Source organism: Tenrec ecaudatus, chromosome 2, assembly GCF_050624435.1.
Source record: "Tenrec ecaudatus isolate mTenEca1 chromosome 2, mTenEca1.hap1, whole genome shotgun sequence".
Taxonomy (NCBI): Eukaryota; Metazoa; Chordata; class Mammalia; order Afrosoricida; family Tenrecidae; genus Tenrec; species Tenrec ecaudatus.
Genome location: NC_134531.1, coordinates 122430152 through 122449967, shown reverse-complemented (window position 1 = coordinate 122449967; position 19816 = coordinate 122430152). Strand labels below are relative to the sequence as shown.

General features: G+C 43.4%; 1 protein-coding gene across 4 annotated transcripts in view; it reads right to left on the bottom strand.

Annotated features, from left to right (window-relative positions):
• Positions 1 to 7438: 7438 nt before the first annotated feature.
• TNFAIP8 (TNF alpha induced protein 8) overlaps positions 7439 to 19816 on the bottom strand; it is a 151855-nt gene continuing 139477 nt past the window's right edge. For all 4 annotated transcript variants that reach the window (XM_075541423.1, XM_075541422.1, XM_075541425.1 and 1 more), the window contains exon 2: positions 7439 to 8774. In XM_075541423.1, the coding sequence (XP_075397538.1) occupies positions 8209 to 8774 (566 nt within the window). In that variant the 3' untranslated portion in view covers positions 7439 to 8208. The remainder of the gene's footprint in view (positions 8775 to 19816) is intronic.

Sequence of the window (19816 nt, the reverse complement as noted above, 5' to 3'; positions counted from 1 at the left end):
TCCCTCATGAACACTTGATAATTTATAAATTATTTTGTCATATCTTACACTGTCTGACGTCTCCCTTCACCACTTTTCTGTTCCCCATCCCCCACGGTGTAGGTTATAGGTAGATCCTTGTAATCATTTCCCCCTTTCTACCCCACCCTCCCGGTATCACCACTCTCAACACTGGTCCTGAAGGGATCATCTGTCCTGGATTCCCTGTGTTTCCAGTTCCTATCTGTACCAGTGTGCATCCTCTGGTCTAGCCAGATTTGTAAGAATTGGGATCATGATAGTGAGGGGGAGGAAGCATTTAGGAACTAGAGGAAAGTTGTATGTTTCATAGTTGCTACACTGCACCCTGACTGGCTCGTCTCCTCCCCAGGGCCCCTCTGCAAGGGGACACCCAGTTGCCTACAGATGGGTCCTGGGTCCCCAATCTGCACTCCCCCCCATTCACAATGACTTGATTTTATTGTTCTTTGATGTCTGGTACTTGATCCCTTTGACACCTCATGATCACACAGGCTGGTGTGCTTCTTCCAAATGGGCATTGCTGCTTCTCAGCTAGATGGCCACTTGTGTACCTTCAAGCCTTTAAGACCCCAGATGCTATATCATTTGATAGCCAGGCACCATCAACTTTCTTCATCACAATTGCTTATGGACCCATTTGTCTTCAGCAATCGTATTGGTAAAGTGAGCACACAATGGTATGATTTTGTTGTTCTTTGATGCCTGATAACGGATCCCTTCTGCACCTCATGGTCCCACAGGCTGGTGTGCTTCTATGTAGGCTTTGTAGCTTCTGAGCTAGGTGGCTGCTTGCTTACCTTCAAGCCTTTAAGACTCCAGATGCTATATCTTTTAATAGCCGAGCACTATCAGCTTTCTTCACCACCTTTGCTTACACACCCGCTTTGTCTTCAGCAATCATGTCAGGAAAGTGAACATCATGGAGTATCAGTTTAATAGAACAAAGTGTTCTTGAATTGAGGGAGTACTTCAGTAAAGGCCCAATGGTCATCTGCTACCTTAATATTAAATTTATAAATATATGCATAGATCTATTTCCCCATCATTGTATATAAATACATTTATATATGTATATGTCTGTATTTAGACCTCTATAAATGCCCTTTGCCTCCTAGTTCCTTTCTCTATTTCCTTTTGCTTTCCTCTTGTCTCACTGTGATGTTCTGTCTTCATTTGGGTTTCAGTAATTCCTCTGTTACATTGCCCTTGATAAAGCCCTACCAGGCCTCCTACACCCTCCTCACCATTGATTTTGGATCACTTGTTCCCTTGTCCCCGGGTTTGTTAACACCACTTCCTTTCCCCCACCTCCCCCTCTCCCATGTCCCCCTGAAACCTTCAGTCCCATTGTTTTCTCCTCCAGATTGTTTATCCCACCTATCTTATCTAGATAGACCTGCAGAGATAATAATATGCACAAAAAACAGAGCTAAAGAAAACCACAAAAAGCCAATGACAAAATAAAAACAACAAAAAAGAAAAGCCTGTAGTTCATTCAAAGACTGTTGGCCTTTAGGATTGTTTTCTGGTCAAGTCTGACAGCTGTCCAGCCCTATCCCCAAAGTCTATTTTTGGTATTCCTTTAGGACTTCATTGCTCTGTTCCCCTTGCTCTGTTGCACGCCATGTTTTGCCTCGGTGTGGTGGGGTCAGATTGGGCGCAATTCCCACACTGTGTCTCCAGTGTTGCCCCTGTAGGGCTATGGGTCAGGGAGGGATGTCGTGTCTCATAGTGGGGCTGGCCATATGGTCTTCTCTGTGGATTGGCTGCTCTGAGTGGGAATGTCGTCATCAAGGCTTGGTGGGCCAGGATATGCTCCACTCTCTCTTCCTCACCCTTCATTTGCTCCCCTGTGCTCTGATCAGACATGTCCCTCTCCCCTAGCTGCAGCTTCAGTGCTGTCCTCTAAAGTAAATTCTTCTGGGGGGGAGGGGCAGTTTTCCATGTAGTTGGGATTGGGGCCAGCCCCCCAGACCGCTCCACTGGTTCCTACTTCATGCCAGCATGGTGCATTCATGTCTTGGAGCATCAGGTTGAAGTCTGGTCTCTTTCCCTGTGGAGATATAAACAATACCCTCCCCTTGGATAGGTTAGTGCCCTGTTCTCCCTCTACCCATTTTTTCTATCCTTCCCCCCACCCCATTTTAGTTGGCTACCTTATGTATCCCTGGATTGGGTCCTATAGAGATTTATAATATCAGAAACCCTGCATAGGGTCACTATGAATTGAAATTGACTCAATCACAGTGGATTTGGGGATGCAGTCTCTATCTGAATAATATAATTATTTCACAATCTTATCAAGATACAACTTTGTGTCAAGCAGTGCCAAGTTCTAAAACCTGTTTTGAGTTTTATGCTACAGAAGTTTAAAACAGTGATTTTTCAAACAGTAAAACAGTGATTTTTCAAACACTGCAAGGCTCAACTACTTTAGAAAATGGAAGATTGGAAATATGTGTGACTGGCTTAAAATGGAAAAATAGTTTAACTCCTTAACACAGAACTTTCAAGTACTACTTGAATGTTGTTATATAGAAATAGATGGTGTTTAACTTTTTACCACAAATATTTAATAGATGTATAAATAACATGAATATTTCGATTATTAAGGAGCCCGATGGTATCGTGTATTATGAATTGGGCTTCAAATGCAAGGCCAGCGACTGGAACTCACCAGCAACCATGGGGGAGAAAGAGAAGCCTTTCTATTCCCACTCAGATTTAAAACCTGGTGGCATCATGGGTACGCATTGGGTTGCTAACCTCAAAGCAAGCAGTTCAAAACTTCCAGCTGCTCCTTGGAAGAAATATGGAGCTTTCTACTCCTATAAGAATCAGAGCCTTGGGAACTCACCGGGGCAATTCTACCTTGTCCCAAATGGTCACTGTGAGGTAGCACTGATGAGTTTTCTGGTTTGACAGGTGTCTATGAGTTTGAACCAACCCTACTCAATGGCAGTGGGTTTGGGTGAGTTTTATTTGCGAAAGTTGATATGCAGAATTTAAACAATTTATATATGCTCTCATCAAATACCTCAAGAAGCAAAAGCCTAAATGACTCAATATGAACAGATTACGAAAAGGACTAAGATATTGCGGTTGGGGGAACCCACCCCAAAGTTGTTTTGTTTTTAAAGTATATTTACATGGGTGGGGGATGTCTTAGAAAATTGTGGTTGAGGGACCACAGAGTAAAAAGAACATTTCTTTACCATTAAAGTTGTTGACCCGTGTTTTCCTCTTGAATTAATTCTGAGTTGTATGTGAAAGGTCTAATGATTTTTTAAAAGGTTATTTTCAAGTTTACTTGCTCAAATATTTTCACTCTCCAAAATAGAAAATAAAGTTTCAAATTGAAGACATACTCATTCTGCTGAATACAATGATGAACTGTTATAAGAATTCGTGCAGAAGAATGCCTGCCCGTCCACAGAAGGGAAGGGGGCCACAATGATCAAAGCCATAGTTAATTATGAACACCTTGAATTGCAAACACCAGAGGGGGTAGAAACCTGATCCATGATATCCCAAATTAGGATTCTTGTTGAAAACTTTGAAAAATGCCTCTGTCTCAAGTCATGCCCAGGTCTTTAATGTCTATAGCAAGACCTGGAATGATATATTCGCATGTCCCTGGAGTGCCTGAGTGGTGGGAATGGTTCGCGTGCAGTTGCTCATTGCAAAGTGGGACCTCCATCCAGGGGCACTCACGTCTGAACAATTAACCATGAAAAACTCGATGGCGTGCAGTTTGATGGTGACGCGCACAGGTTGCCACGAGCCAGCGCTGACTCAATGGCAACGGATTTTACTGTTCATTTTTGCCTCCATTAAGGTACTGAGTTAGTTTCTTGGTTACACCACCTAAAAAAACTGGATCAGAAGCACTCCAGCCCCTAATGTTTCTAGAAATGCCGCTGTCATCGCAGCTTGAAATGAAAATATTTTACAGAGAGCCTGGCTATTCTACCTTGCAGCTGCGACTTCCAGCAAAGGCCATGCATTATCGTGCCTTGGTTTCCTCCTCTGGGCAATGTAGCAGATTGTAGTATCCTCCTCTGGGAAATGTGGATCGTCGCAGAGAATGGCCCCGATGAGCCATTCTGAGTTAGTAGTAGCAGTCATCATGTATCTTATATTAACTCATCCTTCTTTGGATTGATGCCACTAGCACAAAATTAATAAAACCAAATTAAATGATCAAAATGGAGGGGGAAAAGACACATTAAAAATCATAAAACTCCAAACTTAATATTGGTTTGGCTGAGAATTACCTATTTCTTTCCAGTTTTTCCTACTAAGTTCAAATGTAAGTGGAGTCCTGTTACATCGGAAATGAACTAGTTGATTGTGACTTTGTCATTGATCGTTCTAAGGAAATGCCCTTCTAGGCAAAGGGTACGGCAGGCGGTACCTTCTACATGCTGCTCCTGAGAGAAGGCAGCCAATAGCAGTCTCACCATCTGTCGGGACACGTTTTCCATAACTTCCCTCCGTGTGGGATAAACAAGTGTGGTTCTGGTTCCACGCCCCAAGGGACTCACTTGCCTGCTAGGGAAGTTCCTAAACATGGACCTTTTTCTAGCTAGAGAGGCCACAGACCTCTCTGTGCTCTGTAGACACCCTGCTCGTGTTATATACTGTCCACTTGCTCTAAAACATTAGAATGGTGCCTTTCATTCAAATCTTGGTATTAGGATTGAATTTCAAACCAGAGGTATAATTTTGTCCTCCACTGTCTAGTTTAGCCAAGTCAATGAGGGGAACACAGAGACTAACAATATCCTCTAGTTTGTCGTGAGTTAAAATAGTTTTCAACTGCTGGAATTTGCAGTGTGGGGGCTTTTCCTGGTGAACTATAACTTAATGTCAATATTCTGGGATGTAGGCAGATTCAGGGAGAAAGCACACTAAAGTATAGACCATGACAAGGCATAACTGAGGCAACTTAAAAAGGTCCCTCGAGAACAAAAATATCATATCATTGTGTGCTCACCTTCCCAATACAATCACTGAAGACAAATGGGTATGTAGTAAAATGTGGAGAAGAAAACTGATGGTGCCCAGCTATCAAATGATATAGCATCTGGGGTCTTAAAGGTTTGAAGGTAAACAAGTGGCCATCTAGCTGAGAAGCAACAAAGCCCACATGGAAGAAGCACACCAGCATGTATGATCATGAGGTGTTGAAGGGATCAGGTATCAGGGATGAAGGAACCAAAACTCTTATCATTGTGAATGAAGCGGGGAGTGCAGAGTGGAGACTCAAAGCCCATCTGCAGGCAACTGAACATCCTCTTACAGAAGGGCCACGGGGAGGAGATGAGCCACTCAGGGCGTGATGTAGCAACAATGAAACACACAACTTTCCTCCAGTTCTTAAATGCTTCTTCCCCCCCCACTATCATGATCCCAATTCTCCCTTATAAATCCAGCTAAACCAGAGGATGTACACTGGTACAGGTAGAAACTGGAAACTTAGGGAATCCAGGACAGATGAACCCCTCAGAACAAGTGGTGAGAGTGGTGATACAGGGAGGGTGGAGGGAAGGTGGGGTAGAAAGAGGGAACCGATTACAGGGCTCTACATATAACTTCCTCTTTAGGGGACGGACAACAGAAAAGTGGTGAAGGGAGACGTCGGACAGTGTAAGATATGACAAAATAATAATTTATAAATTATCAGGGGTTCATTGGGGGGGGAGCAGGGAGAGAAGAAGGGTAAAAATGAGGAGCTGATATTGAGGGCTCAAGCAAATGTTTTAAGAATGATGATGGCAACATATGTACAAATGTGCTGGACATGATGGATGGATGTACAGATTGTGATAAGTGTTGTGTGAGCCCCTAATTACATTCTATTCTCCCATGAACTTATTGAAGTTCCTTTGTATTTAGTGCTAATTATAAGATCTAGTATTTTTAGATTACATTAACTGGCCTGAAGATACTACTTTTAAAAATCATTTCTATTTTTATTTATTTTAACAATTTATTAGGGGCTCATACAACTCTTATCACAGTTCATACATATACATACATCAATTATATAAAGCACATCTGTACAGTCTTTGCCCTAATCATTTTTTTCTCTTTTCTTTTTTTACATTTTATTAGGGACTCATACAACTCTTATCACAATCCATACATAATACATACATCAATTGTATAAAGCACATACATACATTCCCTGCCCCAATCATTCTCAAAGCATTTGCTCTCCACTTAAGCCCCTTGCATCAGGTCCTCTTTTGTTTTTTTCCCTTCCCTCCCCTCTCCCCCCTCCCTCATGTGCCCTTGGTAATTTATACATCGTTATTTTGTCATATCTTGCCCTATCCGAGTCTCCCTTCCCCCCCTTCTCTGCTGTCCCTCTCCCAGGGAAGAGGTCACATGTGGATCCTTATAATCAGTTCCCCCTTTCCAACCCACTCGCCCTCCACTCTCCCAGCATTGCCCCTCACACCCTTGGTGCTGAAGGTATCATCCACCCTGGATTCCCTGTGCCTCCAGCCCTCATATGTACCAGTGTACAGCCTCTGCCCTATCCAGCCCTGCAAGGTAGAATTCGGATCATGGTAGCTGGGGGGAGGAAGCATCCAGGATCTGGGGGAAAGCTGTGTTCTTCATCGGTACTACCTCGCACCCTAATTAACCCATCTCCTCCCCTAAACCCCTCTATGAGGGGATCTCCAGTGGCCGACACTTGGGCCTTGGGTCTCCACTCTGCACTTCCCCCTTCATTTAATATGGTAAATATATATATACACATATATATACATATACACACACATATATCTTTTTTTTTTTTTTGCATGATGCCTTATACCTGGTCCCTTGGCACCTCGTGATCGCACTGGCCGGTGTACTTCTTCCATGTGGGCTTTTTTGCTTCTGAGCTAGATGGCCGCTTGTTCACCTTCAAGCCTTTAAGACCCCAGACACTATCTCTTTTGATAGCCGGGAACCATCAGCTTTCTTCACCACATTTACTTGTTCACCCACTTTGGCTCCAGCCGTTGTGTCGGGAGAGGGAGCATCATAGAGTTCCAATTTAATAAAAGAAAGTATTCATGCATTGAGGGAGTGTTTGAGTAGAGGCCCAAGGTCCTTCCATCACCTTAATACTTAACCTATAAATATAGACACATAGATCTATTTCCCCATCCTCCTATATATATTTGCATGTACATGTCTTTGTCTAGACCTCCATAAATGCCCTTTGACTCCTAGCTCTTTCCTCCATCTCCCTTGACTTTTCTCCTTCCCTACTACCATTTTTAAAAAAGCAAAATGAATTCTTTATCATTCACACACATGAAATTATGTAGAAACACCACAAAACCTGTTTAAAATGTAAATATTCTGTGGTTTACTTGGCAAGATAGCAAATAACAAAACAGCAAAAACCTGATTAAATAAAAAAATGACATTGTTTATTTATCAAACTGTTTTAAACATTTGAAATGCATTTATGGTCACGCTTATGTTCTGCAGTCATATCTTTTCTTCCCTTTTGTCCCTCTCCCCCTAAATTAATTTCCCTTTCTCTGTACAAAACAGTATTCAATTCCATATTCTTATGTATGGGATACTATTGTCCAACATAGTTCATTTCCACAGTAATGATTTCAGATGAGCAGTTTACTGTCTGTCTGAGAGTTCAAGTTGATGCCCTCAGACTTAATTTTTGAATGTCAAGGACAAAATGTTTTAACAAAAGGATCAAGGTGAACTTGAAGTGGAATTGTTTCTAACAGAACACCAACAGGGGAAAGCCGTTTGCTCTTTAAAAGCGGTACATATACATAGTAAGAAATAGAAATGAATCAAAATACATCACTTTGTACATCAGAAATAGCCGATGTACCAACAGTACAATTGCCCTTAAAAAAACAGTCTTGGGGTTTGGGATCGTACGTTGTTCTTCGGGCAGCTCCGCACTGGCATTATCCCCATGATCCATGGGCTCTTAGGAGGTTTTAAGTAGGACTTTTGGAAATACGCTTTTCTTCAAATAAAAGAAGCCCCACAAAAGCACTATCATTAATGCTTGACAATGGAATTGGAAAAGTCCTTCCAGGCTATGTGTAATTAAAAAAAAATCCCTTTTGCTTTCCTTCATAAATCAACAGCGCCCCATCTTCCAACCAACCACGAGCGTCAGCATCCTAACGCGTGGGTTCAGATGTTCTCTTCATCCAGCATTTTGTTGATGCCATCACAGAGTTTTTGTAAGTGGGGTTTAAAATTTCCGAAGGGATTATACAAGGCAGCCAAAAATTCACAATCTGAAAAATGGTCAAAGACATTATTAACCCGTCCATGCGACTTTGCGGTGAGGTGACGCTGGATAATTTGGTGGAGCATCTCTCTGCATTCATTTAGCAGCCTGGACAGCACGTTCCGGTCAAAGGTATAATCCACCTGGTGGAAGCTGACCACGGTCATAGCCAGCTGATGAACTTTCTTCTTAAATTTCTCCATGAGGGCCAGCTCGTCTTGATTGAACTGATTATTCCTGTACAGGATGGCCAGCTTGAGGACGGTCTTGATGAGGTTCTTGATGATCCTCTCGGCCTCCTTCTTGCTTTGGGTATACTCCCGGGTTACTCTGTAGAGCTCATCCAGCACCTCGCTGCTGGTGTCATCGATTAAGGTGGTGGCAATGGACTTGGATACCATCTTACCCAAGATCTTCTTTTGCGCCTGAACAGCCAGGTTTTTGGAATTAAACACATCTGTGGCCACTAGAAACAAAGAAGAGAAAAGAATAAAACATCAGCAGATGTCATTTCGAGAAGTACATTTTAGGGACTGTTTCCCCATTTTCTTTACTCTTTGTGGTTTACCAGCCATCCACTGACATTAGTGTCTCCAGAAAAGTGGCTGAGACATTCTCCTCTACATTTATGTACATTCCATCTGATTTTGTGAAATTAAAGGTGTTGAAGCATGTAATCCTGCCAACTCAAGGATTCGATGGCTTTGATTGAAGTAAAGGAACCCTGGTGGAGTAGTTGGTTATGTGCTGCCAGTCAGGAGGTGACGGAGCAACGATGAAACATACAACTTTCCTCTAGTTCCTAAATGCTCCCCCTCCCCACTATCATGATCCCAAGTCTACCTTACAAATCTGGCTAGACCAGAGGGTGTACACTGGTACATTTAGGAACTGGAAACAGAAGGAATCTAGGACAGATGACCCCTTCAGGACCAGTGATGAGAGTGGCTATACTGGGAGGGTCGAGGGAGGGTGGGGTGGAAAGGGGGAACCAATTAAAGAGATCTACATGTGACCTCCTCCCTGGGGGGTGGACAACAGAAAAGTGGGTGAAGGGAGATGCCAGACAGTGTAAGATATGACAAAATAATAGTTTATAAATTATCAAGGGTTCTGAGGGAGGGGGAGTGGAGAGGGAGAAAAAAAATGAGGAGATGATACCAAGGGCTTAAGTGGAGAGCAGATTTTTTGAGTGATGATGGCAACAAATGTACAAATGTGCTTTACACAAATGATACATGCATGAATTGTTATACGAGTTATATGAACCCCCAATAAAATGATTAAATTTTTTTTAAGTCTTAGAAACCCACCAGGGCAATTAACTACGCTCTGTCCTACGGAGTGGGTCACTAAGTATTGGAATCGACTTGGCAGTGAGCTTTGAGTTAGGTATTATAGAGAAAACAGTGCCCGGGCAGCACTGTTGGAGAAGTGTTGGACTGCTAACCGGAAGGTCAGCTGTCCACACCCACCAGCTCCAAGGGAGAAAGTTGAGGCTGCCTGCTCTGGCAAAGATTTGCAAAGCCTTAGAACTCTATATAGGGTCATGGTGAATAAGAAACAACTGTAGGGCAGAGGCCAATGACTATAACAAAAAAGTCTTGGTGGCCCTGTGAATTAAATGTCCTCGTAACCACTAGAAGTCAGTGATTCGAACCCACTAGCTGCTCTGCAGGAGGTAGATGAGATTGTCTGATCTTATAAAAATCTCCCCAAGAAACCCTAAGGGCAGTTCTACTCTGCCCTATAGGGTAATTATGCGTCAAAGGCAGTTGAGTTATTTTTTTATTATGGCACTGTGCTTGGCTGCTATTCGAAGGGTGGGCAATTCAAATGTACCAGCTGTCCCCCAGGAGAGGGATGTGACAGTTGTGGGGGCAGTGCTGTCCTGTCCAATAGGGTACTGTGACTCAGAATCTGCTCATAACGATGGCTGAGTGGTTGACTGCTAACCGAAAGGTTAGCAGTTTCCACCTGCTCTACAGGTGAAACCCAAGGGGAGATGTTTCCATCAAGGTTAACCCCACAGCCACCGAGTTGACTCCAACTCATAGGACAAAGTCTGACTGTCACCATAGGGTTTCCGAGGCTGCAAATCTTCATGAAAGCACAACCGCATGGGTTAGCAGGACCTTAGCCAGTGTGCCACCGGAACCCCTCCAAAAAGGTTACAGCTTAGGAAGTCCTAAGAGGCCGGTCTACTCTGGTGTATAGATTACTATCAGTTGCAACTGACTCACTTGACACATAGCAAGCACCACAAAGGGGCAAGAAAACACCTTTCTAAAAAAATCACTTTTTGAAATTTTACTGATATACTCTTACATGAAATGTATCAAAAATATAAAATCAACTCCACAATTGTCCTCTGAGTAACAGCAATCAAAATAAACACCCAGTGAAACGCAAGAGGGGTAAATGGGAAAGGGGCCACCACAGTGAATGAAACCGCAAATTCAGGTAAGAACGTCCGCCGGCATGCTGCTTGGTAATCCACTTGCTATATGCCAACTTCCCCAAGATATGGGCCAGTACCCATCAATTTGGCTGCTCGAAACACCCTGCACTGCAGCTTCCAGAAGTCGAGGACTGTATTGGATAGGAATATTCTTTTAAGAGGCCATTTTGATGAAAGGCCGCCATTCTTTTAAACTTTTTTTATGTTTTGACAAAATACCCAGCCCTTCATGAGCTAATTAAATGTGCTATAATGAACAAAATGCTTTGAACAAAGCTGATGTTTGGAGCTTCCTTTTGGAATCATAAGTCAGTCTGACAGATGAAGTGTAAGGTCCACATAGCAGGTATGGGTATAAGCTATTACTGAGACACTCACTCTCTGTGATACAAAGGGGAGCCCCTGTCCTATCCCCCCTAAGGTTGCTATTGGTTAGAATTCACTCGAGAGCTTGAGAACAAGAGGTCAGAGCAAAGACCCAGAGCCCATCGGTTGAGAATGGGACATCCCCACACATAGGGGTCACAGAAAAGGGATGAGTCAACCAGGGCACAGTATAGCCCCAATGAAACACACAATGTTCCTCTGGTTCCTTGAGGCTTCCTCCCCCCCACACCCCCTACTCTCATGACCCTCGTCTACCGCGGGGTAGAACAGAGCACATGCATAGGTCTGGATAAGAGATAAGCGCTTACGACACATGGAACCCGGGAACAGAAATGGGAATAGCAGTACCAGAAGGGTAGGGGGAAGGTGGAAGAGGTGGGGAGCAAGGGGGAACCAATCGCAATGATCGACACATAAACACACACACACACACATCACACACACCCTTGCAGGCGGATGAACAACAGAAACTGTGGGGGTAGAGAGACAGCAGTCACTGTTAAGATACGGAAGTAATAATTTATCATTTATCAAGAGGTCATAAGGGTGGGGGGTGAAAAAAGAGCTGATACCAAGGGTTCAAGAGAAAGCAAATATCTAGAAAATAATGGCACTGTAGGTACGAATGTGCTTGTTACCCTTGATGTATGGAATGTTGTAAGAGCTGTGTGAGTCCCCAATAAAATAATCTCTGAATTAAAAAAAAATAATTGACTTGAGAGCAAGAGGTTTGGTTTCATTGTTTTTAAGTATTTATTTTTTGGTATATGTGATGCTTACTGTCTGCTTCCATGAAAATTCTCGATCGCATTTTTCCTGTAGTCTATGAATGTTGCTACCCTATAGCGACTCTGCTATTGCGCTTCCTCTCTCTTCCACCAGGCCCACAGAGCTGCCCTCTGTGTCTGCTCCCAGGGACAGTGATCTTTTCCAATCTAAGCCTAGTGTTGGAAAGTGGTCAGTGGGTCATTCGCTGTCATTGTGGGCCATCGAGGATACAGTACAGGTAGCTGCGGCGTGGTTCTCAGTGACTAGAAGGTTAGTCATAACAGTGCCAACCCCAGCCCCCACCCAACCCTGAAAGAATCTCTTGATTGAACTAGAAATGGTGCTCTCACAGATGGTAATATTCAAGCTTCTGAAACATGAACTGAAACTGCAGAAGAAGAATTTTAAATCTATTTTGAGAAAGAAAAGGAAAGTGAAAAATTGGGAGAAGCAGCCAACTCTGTGTAAAATGTCTCCAAGCTTTTTAATATTTTCACCATGTGTCTGTGTCTATCCCTATTCTTCAAGGGTTTACAAAAGAATGTAAGGGCTAATTCTTACTTTGAAAAACGTAGACTAAGAGAAACGGCACTCACATTGTCCAGACCAGGGCCAATCTTTTCTCGCACAACTTTTGAGAAGAAATCAACTTGATTTAGATAGAAAGGGATGTCCTAGTTTTCATGTGTAGACACACACACACCTTAACATTTTCGGAATTTGTTTTACATAAAGTTGATCAGTTTTTCTGTCTTTAATCTCTCAGATCATGGCATGCTCTCTGAACACCCCAGGTGGAATGTGCGCTGCAGTGTCTATGGCACAAAACCATGCCCGCGGGGAAGCCACTGAAACCTGAGGGGAAGCGCTCTTAAGATCCCGCTCAGTTCCTTTTCCCAAGTGGACCTTGAAGTTCACACCTCTTCTTGGCTCCCTTTCTGATGAACACGAAGTGGCCCCTGTAATTCAACTGTAAAGAGGAAACAACCCCAAACTCAATGGTGCAGCACTTCAACTTCCTGCAAACCCCTCCCCCTCCCGTTTACTGGTAACCAATTCTGAACTGGGACAGAGAAAGAAGCTGGTCTCGGAAATGCTCACATTTGCCCCAGGGGAACTTTAAATTCAGCTTCAGAAATGCAGCAGCCCCAGCAACTTCACACTTCCATTTTACCCTTTGAATTTATACCAGTGCGTTCATCTCTGTCAATGAGGAGAGAGCCCTTTCTCCCGCCCACTGGGAAGACACACGTGCAGTGGATTTACTTTCCAGCATGTGGGAAGGCTTTTCCAGAGCCAACCGGAGCTGGTGGCTGGGACTTGCTGGCCAGGGCTGTGTGGTCTGTGGTCATGACGTATAATTTTTTTTCTTCCTTGTAAATTAACTGCCTTTGGCTTTTCCTGCTCAGGCTCATTTCTCAGTTCCACATCCTTAAAGGCCTGGGGTATCTCAGAGCAAGTCCCTCCTTTTCACTGTACCCTCACTCTTGTGTGATCCCACTCATTCCCATAACTACAGATCCCGCTCAGGACTCCCTCAGGCATAACTCAGGCTCTACTATTTTCCAGATTCGTTTTGGAAAATGAGATTTTCTTGTCTGCAGGCATTCCAAATGCATCATGTCCACAATGCAACCTGGTTCCCTCCTGTCCCCCAAGCTGCCCCTTAGCCAGTCTTTATGACCGCAATTAACAGCAGAACTTCCATCCATTTGCTCAAGCCACAGACCTGGAAGCCATCCACCACACCACCCTTGTCCCTCCCCACTTCATTACCAACTTCTTTCCATTCTACCTGCCCAAAGGAATTACATTGTGGCCATTTCCCTCTCTCCAGCTTGACTGACATCAGCCTAGTCCAAGCCACTTTCCAATCTCCCCTCAAATGGCAGTCAAAGTGGGTTTAAAAAACCTTAAATGCGGTTTAAACACACACACACACACACACACACACACATACACACACAGAAAATGACCCTCCACATAAAACATCTCCCACTTCCTTACAAATCATCACACCTCTTGGTTCCTGAAATCCCCATATTTGCCTCAATTTTTATCACCTGCTTCTTCCAACTAAAATCTAAAATCAATGACAGCAGGGCCTCTGGATATCCGGTTTGCTCGTTTCCTTGAACGAGAACTAGAACAGTGAGTGCCTGGTGCACGGGGCTTCTGAGCAAAGCAGAGGCAATTCCCCCTTCACTAAGAAAGCGCGCTGGCATTCTAATCTATTTGAATTCCCTATGTGGTCACTTATGAGTTGGAATCGATTCCAGCTGGGATATTGAGTGTTTTTTAAAGTTAAAGAATACTGAAGATAGTGGTAATGTTCTCTTGAATAAAGAGAATTCACACACACACACACACACACACACACACACACACACACACACACACACACACACAAGCTAACGAAGTTGCAATTTAATGTTGCTAAATATGTAGTTCTGTTCTCTTTTAATGTACTCCAGAGTGTGGGCTCCCTTACCATCATTAAGCAGGGTGTTCAGCGGGGACAGGGCAGAGGACAAGGACACAAGTACCTAGACTGAAATTCTGGGCAGTGGTTCCAATTTGAACGGCAGTGAACAATGAAACACAGGCCCACCTCTGTGTATAGTGAAATTTATGTTTCAAACATGCAACAGAAGCAGCGCTTGGGGTATATCCTGGGACACAACTAAAGTGAGCACAAGAAATGTTCTCAAATGAAAAAATTCTCCAAGTATTGATTCAATGATCTAACTATTAAAAATGAATTCACTTGTTTCCAAATACACACGTAAAGTGTTGACTTCTTTAAAAACGTGTCATGTGTTAAAGGTGCACTGCGAACAGTCACTAAGCTAACATTATCCAGAAATAGGTTTTACAGAAATAGAGTGTAAATGTGATTTTTATACCTGCTTCTCTTAATCCCCCCTCCCACTATGTCAGTATATCGCCTTCCCTGGCCTAACCAAACACTGAATTTTGGTAATGTTTAGGGAAATCCTGGTATTCGCATTGACAGTTATAAGTTGAAGACTAATATTAATGGTATAGCTATACTAACATCTGTATGAAAGAAAAGACATGCTCGGCAGGCAAATGGAATATACATATGGAACATATACATGGATAAAGTCTCTGCTGAATCCTTTCCTATCAAAGTTAAGGAGGGAAAAGAGAGCACTGTAAAGTTGATTATGGTAGATGTAGTTAGGTTGAAGTATAATATCAGTTGAACTCCTTTTTGACCCATTTTAAAGCTGTTTTTAAAAAAGAGGAAATACACGTGGATGAAGCCTCTGGTGAGTCCCCTCTGACCATGGACCAGGGCTTTGAATAGCCTTGCTCTCATGCGGAGTGCATGGGAAAGTGGATTGTTGCTAATTCAATTAGGTTAAATTTTAGCACCTCTCATAATCTCCCTTATGATACACTTAAATTTATTCTAGTTTCTAATATTTCCTGCTTTCTTTTCTATTGCGGTTTTGATCTGTTTCACTTTGTTATTCTAGTTAATTAAAAAATATATTTCCTGTACATGAAATCCAGGTTAGGTAAATCTATAGAGATATTAACTGGATTAATGGTCCTTTAGGGAGGCTGTGGCGGGGGTGGGGGGGAGTGTTGGGTGGATGGGGAGTTAATAATGATGAGTACAAGAATTAAAAATAAATGTCTGGGAACTATAATCTCATGAGAAGTTTAGTGACCATGAATTCTCCCAAGACCCATCAGCTCTTCCTCTCCCCAATTGCTATGATCTGAGGTGATCTGCCAAAATGGTTGCTACTCACTCAACTCAGAAAACCCCACAAATACTTGCAAATCAAGAGGGTCGAATCTTGGGGTCCATTTGTGAAACTGCCCAGGCCATTCAGGGTAGGCATATCTGGAAAGCCAACAAATATTTTAAAGATGTCATTTTAAAGAAGCGGTGTGTGTTGTTCTAAGGTTACAATGGTAGAGTTGGTAGATGTGCCCAAGTCAAATAGTGGGGGTGAACCCAGGTTTGGTGACCCCAAACTGAATTTTGCTGCACATGCTTAAAAATGCAGAGAGTAATGCAGAACTTCAGGGTTTCGATGTGGATTCTCTGATCACTGAGCCCATCCAGGTGAGCAACATCCTCAAGATGCTCTGCCAGGCCGACAGAGCTCATGGTTGGCTCGACCCATACATGAGCTCCCCTGCTACCCTGAAGTGATCCTTACTGAAAAGGAACAAATGGTGCCTAAACCAGAAGAGGAGGTTGCACAGAAGAAAAAGATATCCCAGAAGAAACCGAAGAAGCGAAAACGTATGGCTTGAGAATAAATTAAGTTTAAAATAAAAGTTAAAGCATAAAAAAACCCCAGAAAAATGCTCTGAAACTGATTGTGGTGATGACTGTCGCGCTCTTCCTGGTGTGACTGAACCACTGAATTGCATGACTATGTGAATTATACACCGACAGAACTGTAGGGGATAAGCCACTCTACTTTTATACGGTTAATTAATGAAAACCTACGGTACCTGAAACGTAACAAAGATGCTCCTAATAACTGCTCTAAGCAACTACTAATATAGTGTTCAAGTCACTTTCTTTCCAACCTCACCAGGAAGCACATTTTTTCATCCAGCAAATGTGTTATACTTGCAACTTTTAAATGGTGACTGCAGGTCATTGCTAATTCTTGCCTAGTTAATATCGGATCCTGTGGGCCCAATATTAACAGGATGGAAAAGGAAACGATTTGGAGTGCATGCCTGGCTGTTGTGGCCAGTTAATAAAAACTCTTTAAACTAATATGTAAAACCGGACTCAAACCAAAACCAAACTCACTGCGATTGAGTCAATTTCAACTATTAGTGACCCTAAAGGACAGGGTAGAACTGCCGTGTGTGGGTTTCCAAGACTTTCTACTCAAGTACAAAGCCCTGTCTGTTTCCCACAGTATGTCTGGGGGTTTCAAACTGCTGTCGGTGTGATTAGAAGCCAACTGCTCAACTCACTACAGTGCCAGGTTTCTCTAAACCTGACCCGAGCAAGTACAGCGGAGAGTTTGTGCAGGAGGCTGGGCTTATGGAGTAAGGAGCCTCTGGGCACATAATGCAGGGAGCTGGGCTTTCTGACCTATCCGAGGAGAGGCCTTTGAGCGGAGGCTTTCCAGAATGGAGTGCCTCTGGGCACATAATGCAGGGAGCTGGGCTTTCTGACCTATCCGAGGAGAGGCCTTTGAGCGGAGGCTTTCCAGAATGGAGTGCCTCTGGGCACATAATGCAGGGAGCTGGGCTTTCTGACCTATTGGAGGAGAGGCCTTTGAGCGGAGGCTTTCCAGAATGGAGTGCCTCTGGGCACATAATGCAGGGAGCTGGGCTTTCTGACCTATTGGAGGAGAGGCCTTTGAGCAGAGGCTTACCAGAATGGAGTGCCTCTGGGCACATAATGCAGGGAGCTGGGTTTGCTACCCACTGAGCTTCAGCTGGCTGCTTTCCAGTTGAGGCTTACAGAGGAGCGGTATGCCTATTTTGGAATTTCTTAGCAGACTTGAAGGACCTTTGTAACCTGTCCTGATAAACAACTCAACCGTGAGTATGTCTCACTGGCAATATCCTTGTTAACTTCCTTAATAACCTTTTAATCATGGATGTTGTCTGAGTTCAGTGTAATCATTTCAATGGATATTAGAACCTAGAGATCAGGTAAGGGATATTAGGACAACTCAGATATCTTGTTCAGAGAAGACGGATGCACCTTTGCCTATAAAGGGCCTTATGCCGCCACACAAAGTACTAGTCGCGGGCGATTCAATAGGTCTGCAGTCCATAACCTAGTAGTGAATACATGTCTTGGTGTGGATCTATCTTCCTGACTCCAGAAGGTTATGCATTACCATAGCCGGAGATTAAATCATTTACACAATGTCTCATACTACTTCCAGAAAAGCATGAGCTCATTTACAAAGGTAACACAATAAAGAAGACAGGTGAGGAAAAATGGTGACTTTGAAATGAACTACCCCTGATTTGCCTGCTGCTAAAAATCACTGGATGTCTTTTAGCAAAGTTTAGTACATAGGTTCCAAATAGACATGGTCAACTGCTTGCATTTTCAGGAAAAAAAAATTACTCAGCCCCACCCATGGCAATGGAAACATTTGTACTATAGCCCCCAGTCCAGGAGGAAGTATAGGTTACCTGCTGTTGTAAGATCCCCGGGATCATTCCAGTTGGAGGCGCAAAAGAAGGTTGGGGAGAGAAGTGGGGTAGGGTTTCCACTTAGGGAAACACTGGTCTAGCAGATTCTTTGGGTTGTTGGATTCCTTTTACTGTATCTGACTTTGCTATTTCACAACTCTGAAGGTGGTAAAATGATTGGCAGTACTGGTATCACAAATACAGATGCAAATAAGAGTTGTGCACAGGATGTGCAATTAATTTCTGGTTTTCTTGTTTGCCTGTAGATACGTGTCTTTAAGGATTCTCCTTTAACTGCGTAAGAGATTTAATGGGCTCCTCCATGAATCAAGCCTGATGTCTTCAGTGGCTTCATACGCACGTGACAGCGGCACAGGGAATAAGGAAGACTCCAGAGGAGCTCATCCACCGGAATCATCAGGGTGCTCTTGAAGAGCACGGACTGTACCACCCTGCAGGACGGATGCACTGACCTGTCTAGGAGCGGAGCCAGTTTCTCTCACGCCTCACAACTGAAGATGGCACGGACACTGCCTCAAGTACTTTGGGCCTGTTATCATGAGAACCAGTCCCTAGAGGAGGACATCGTGCTTAGTGGGAAAAAGGGAAGATGTTCAACCAGGTGAATTGACTGAGGCACACCGACCGAGAGGTGGCAACTGGGTCCAAACAACAGATTGTGAGGGTGACGAAGGTCCACGCAGTGTTGCGTTCTATTGTAAATAGGGGTGCTATGAGTCACAATCAACAACTCAAATGAGTGAAGTAAAATCTTTGACACATTTTCATTTTGTATTTTTATGAGTCATGAGTTTGCTTTCTGAGAAAATATACCCTTTAACACACAGTTGATACTTTTTTCATCAAAAACATTGATAGTGAAATGCTTGCAGTATCAACCTTGAGTGCACTAGAGGGCTCTTCTCCCATGACAACTTATTCGCCAGGAGTCCTGGGAAAATAGGTGGTGCTTCTCAAAGTCCAAACACCCTGTAGCTGATAGTTCCACGAACGGCTGTAGTGCTCAGAGAAACTCCGGGACCCAGTTTCTTTATCTATACAATGGGAATAAAGATGCTCTACACCTCTTGAACTAGTTGTAAAGATAAATGGACCTGGGCCACATACCAAAAACAGAACAAGAGGGTCCCCACGTCAGGTGGAGTTCCCCTCCCAGTGGTCCTCTACAGAGTCTCTGCGGCTGTAAATCGCTACGGACGCAGATAGCCTTATCTTTGTCCTGCAGAGTGTGAACTCCCAGCCCAGGCCTAACCCACAAAGTCACTGGAGCCACATGCAAGTCCCTCACAGAAGGCTGACAAAGAACACCTTTCTCCACAGGTTTGTTTACAGGCAAAACAATTAGACTTCAAACACACACTGAATGGCATCCGTTCAAAATGAATCACCTCCGTCGGAAAGTGCTGTGCAGCAGAGAAATGCAAAACGCATATGGTTATGTGACATGAAGGGCCTCACATAATTCAGTTAATAAGGATTTATCTTTCCTTTTCCAAGGTATGTTAAAAAGTCTACCATTCATTAAAACTATCAGGGGATTACTGTGTGTGTGTGTGTGTGTGTGTGTCTCAAAGGTGTTGAATGGAATCACTAGGAACCGATCAAGGCAATATAAACTTAATTTCTCTAAAGAAAAATGGCATGTGGAGGACAGGATGGAAACCCACCACAAAAAGGGCAGGAAATCACAGCTCTGAAGG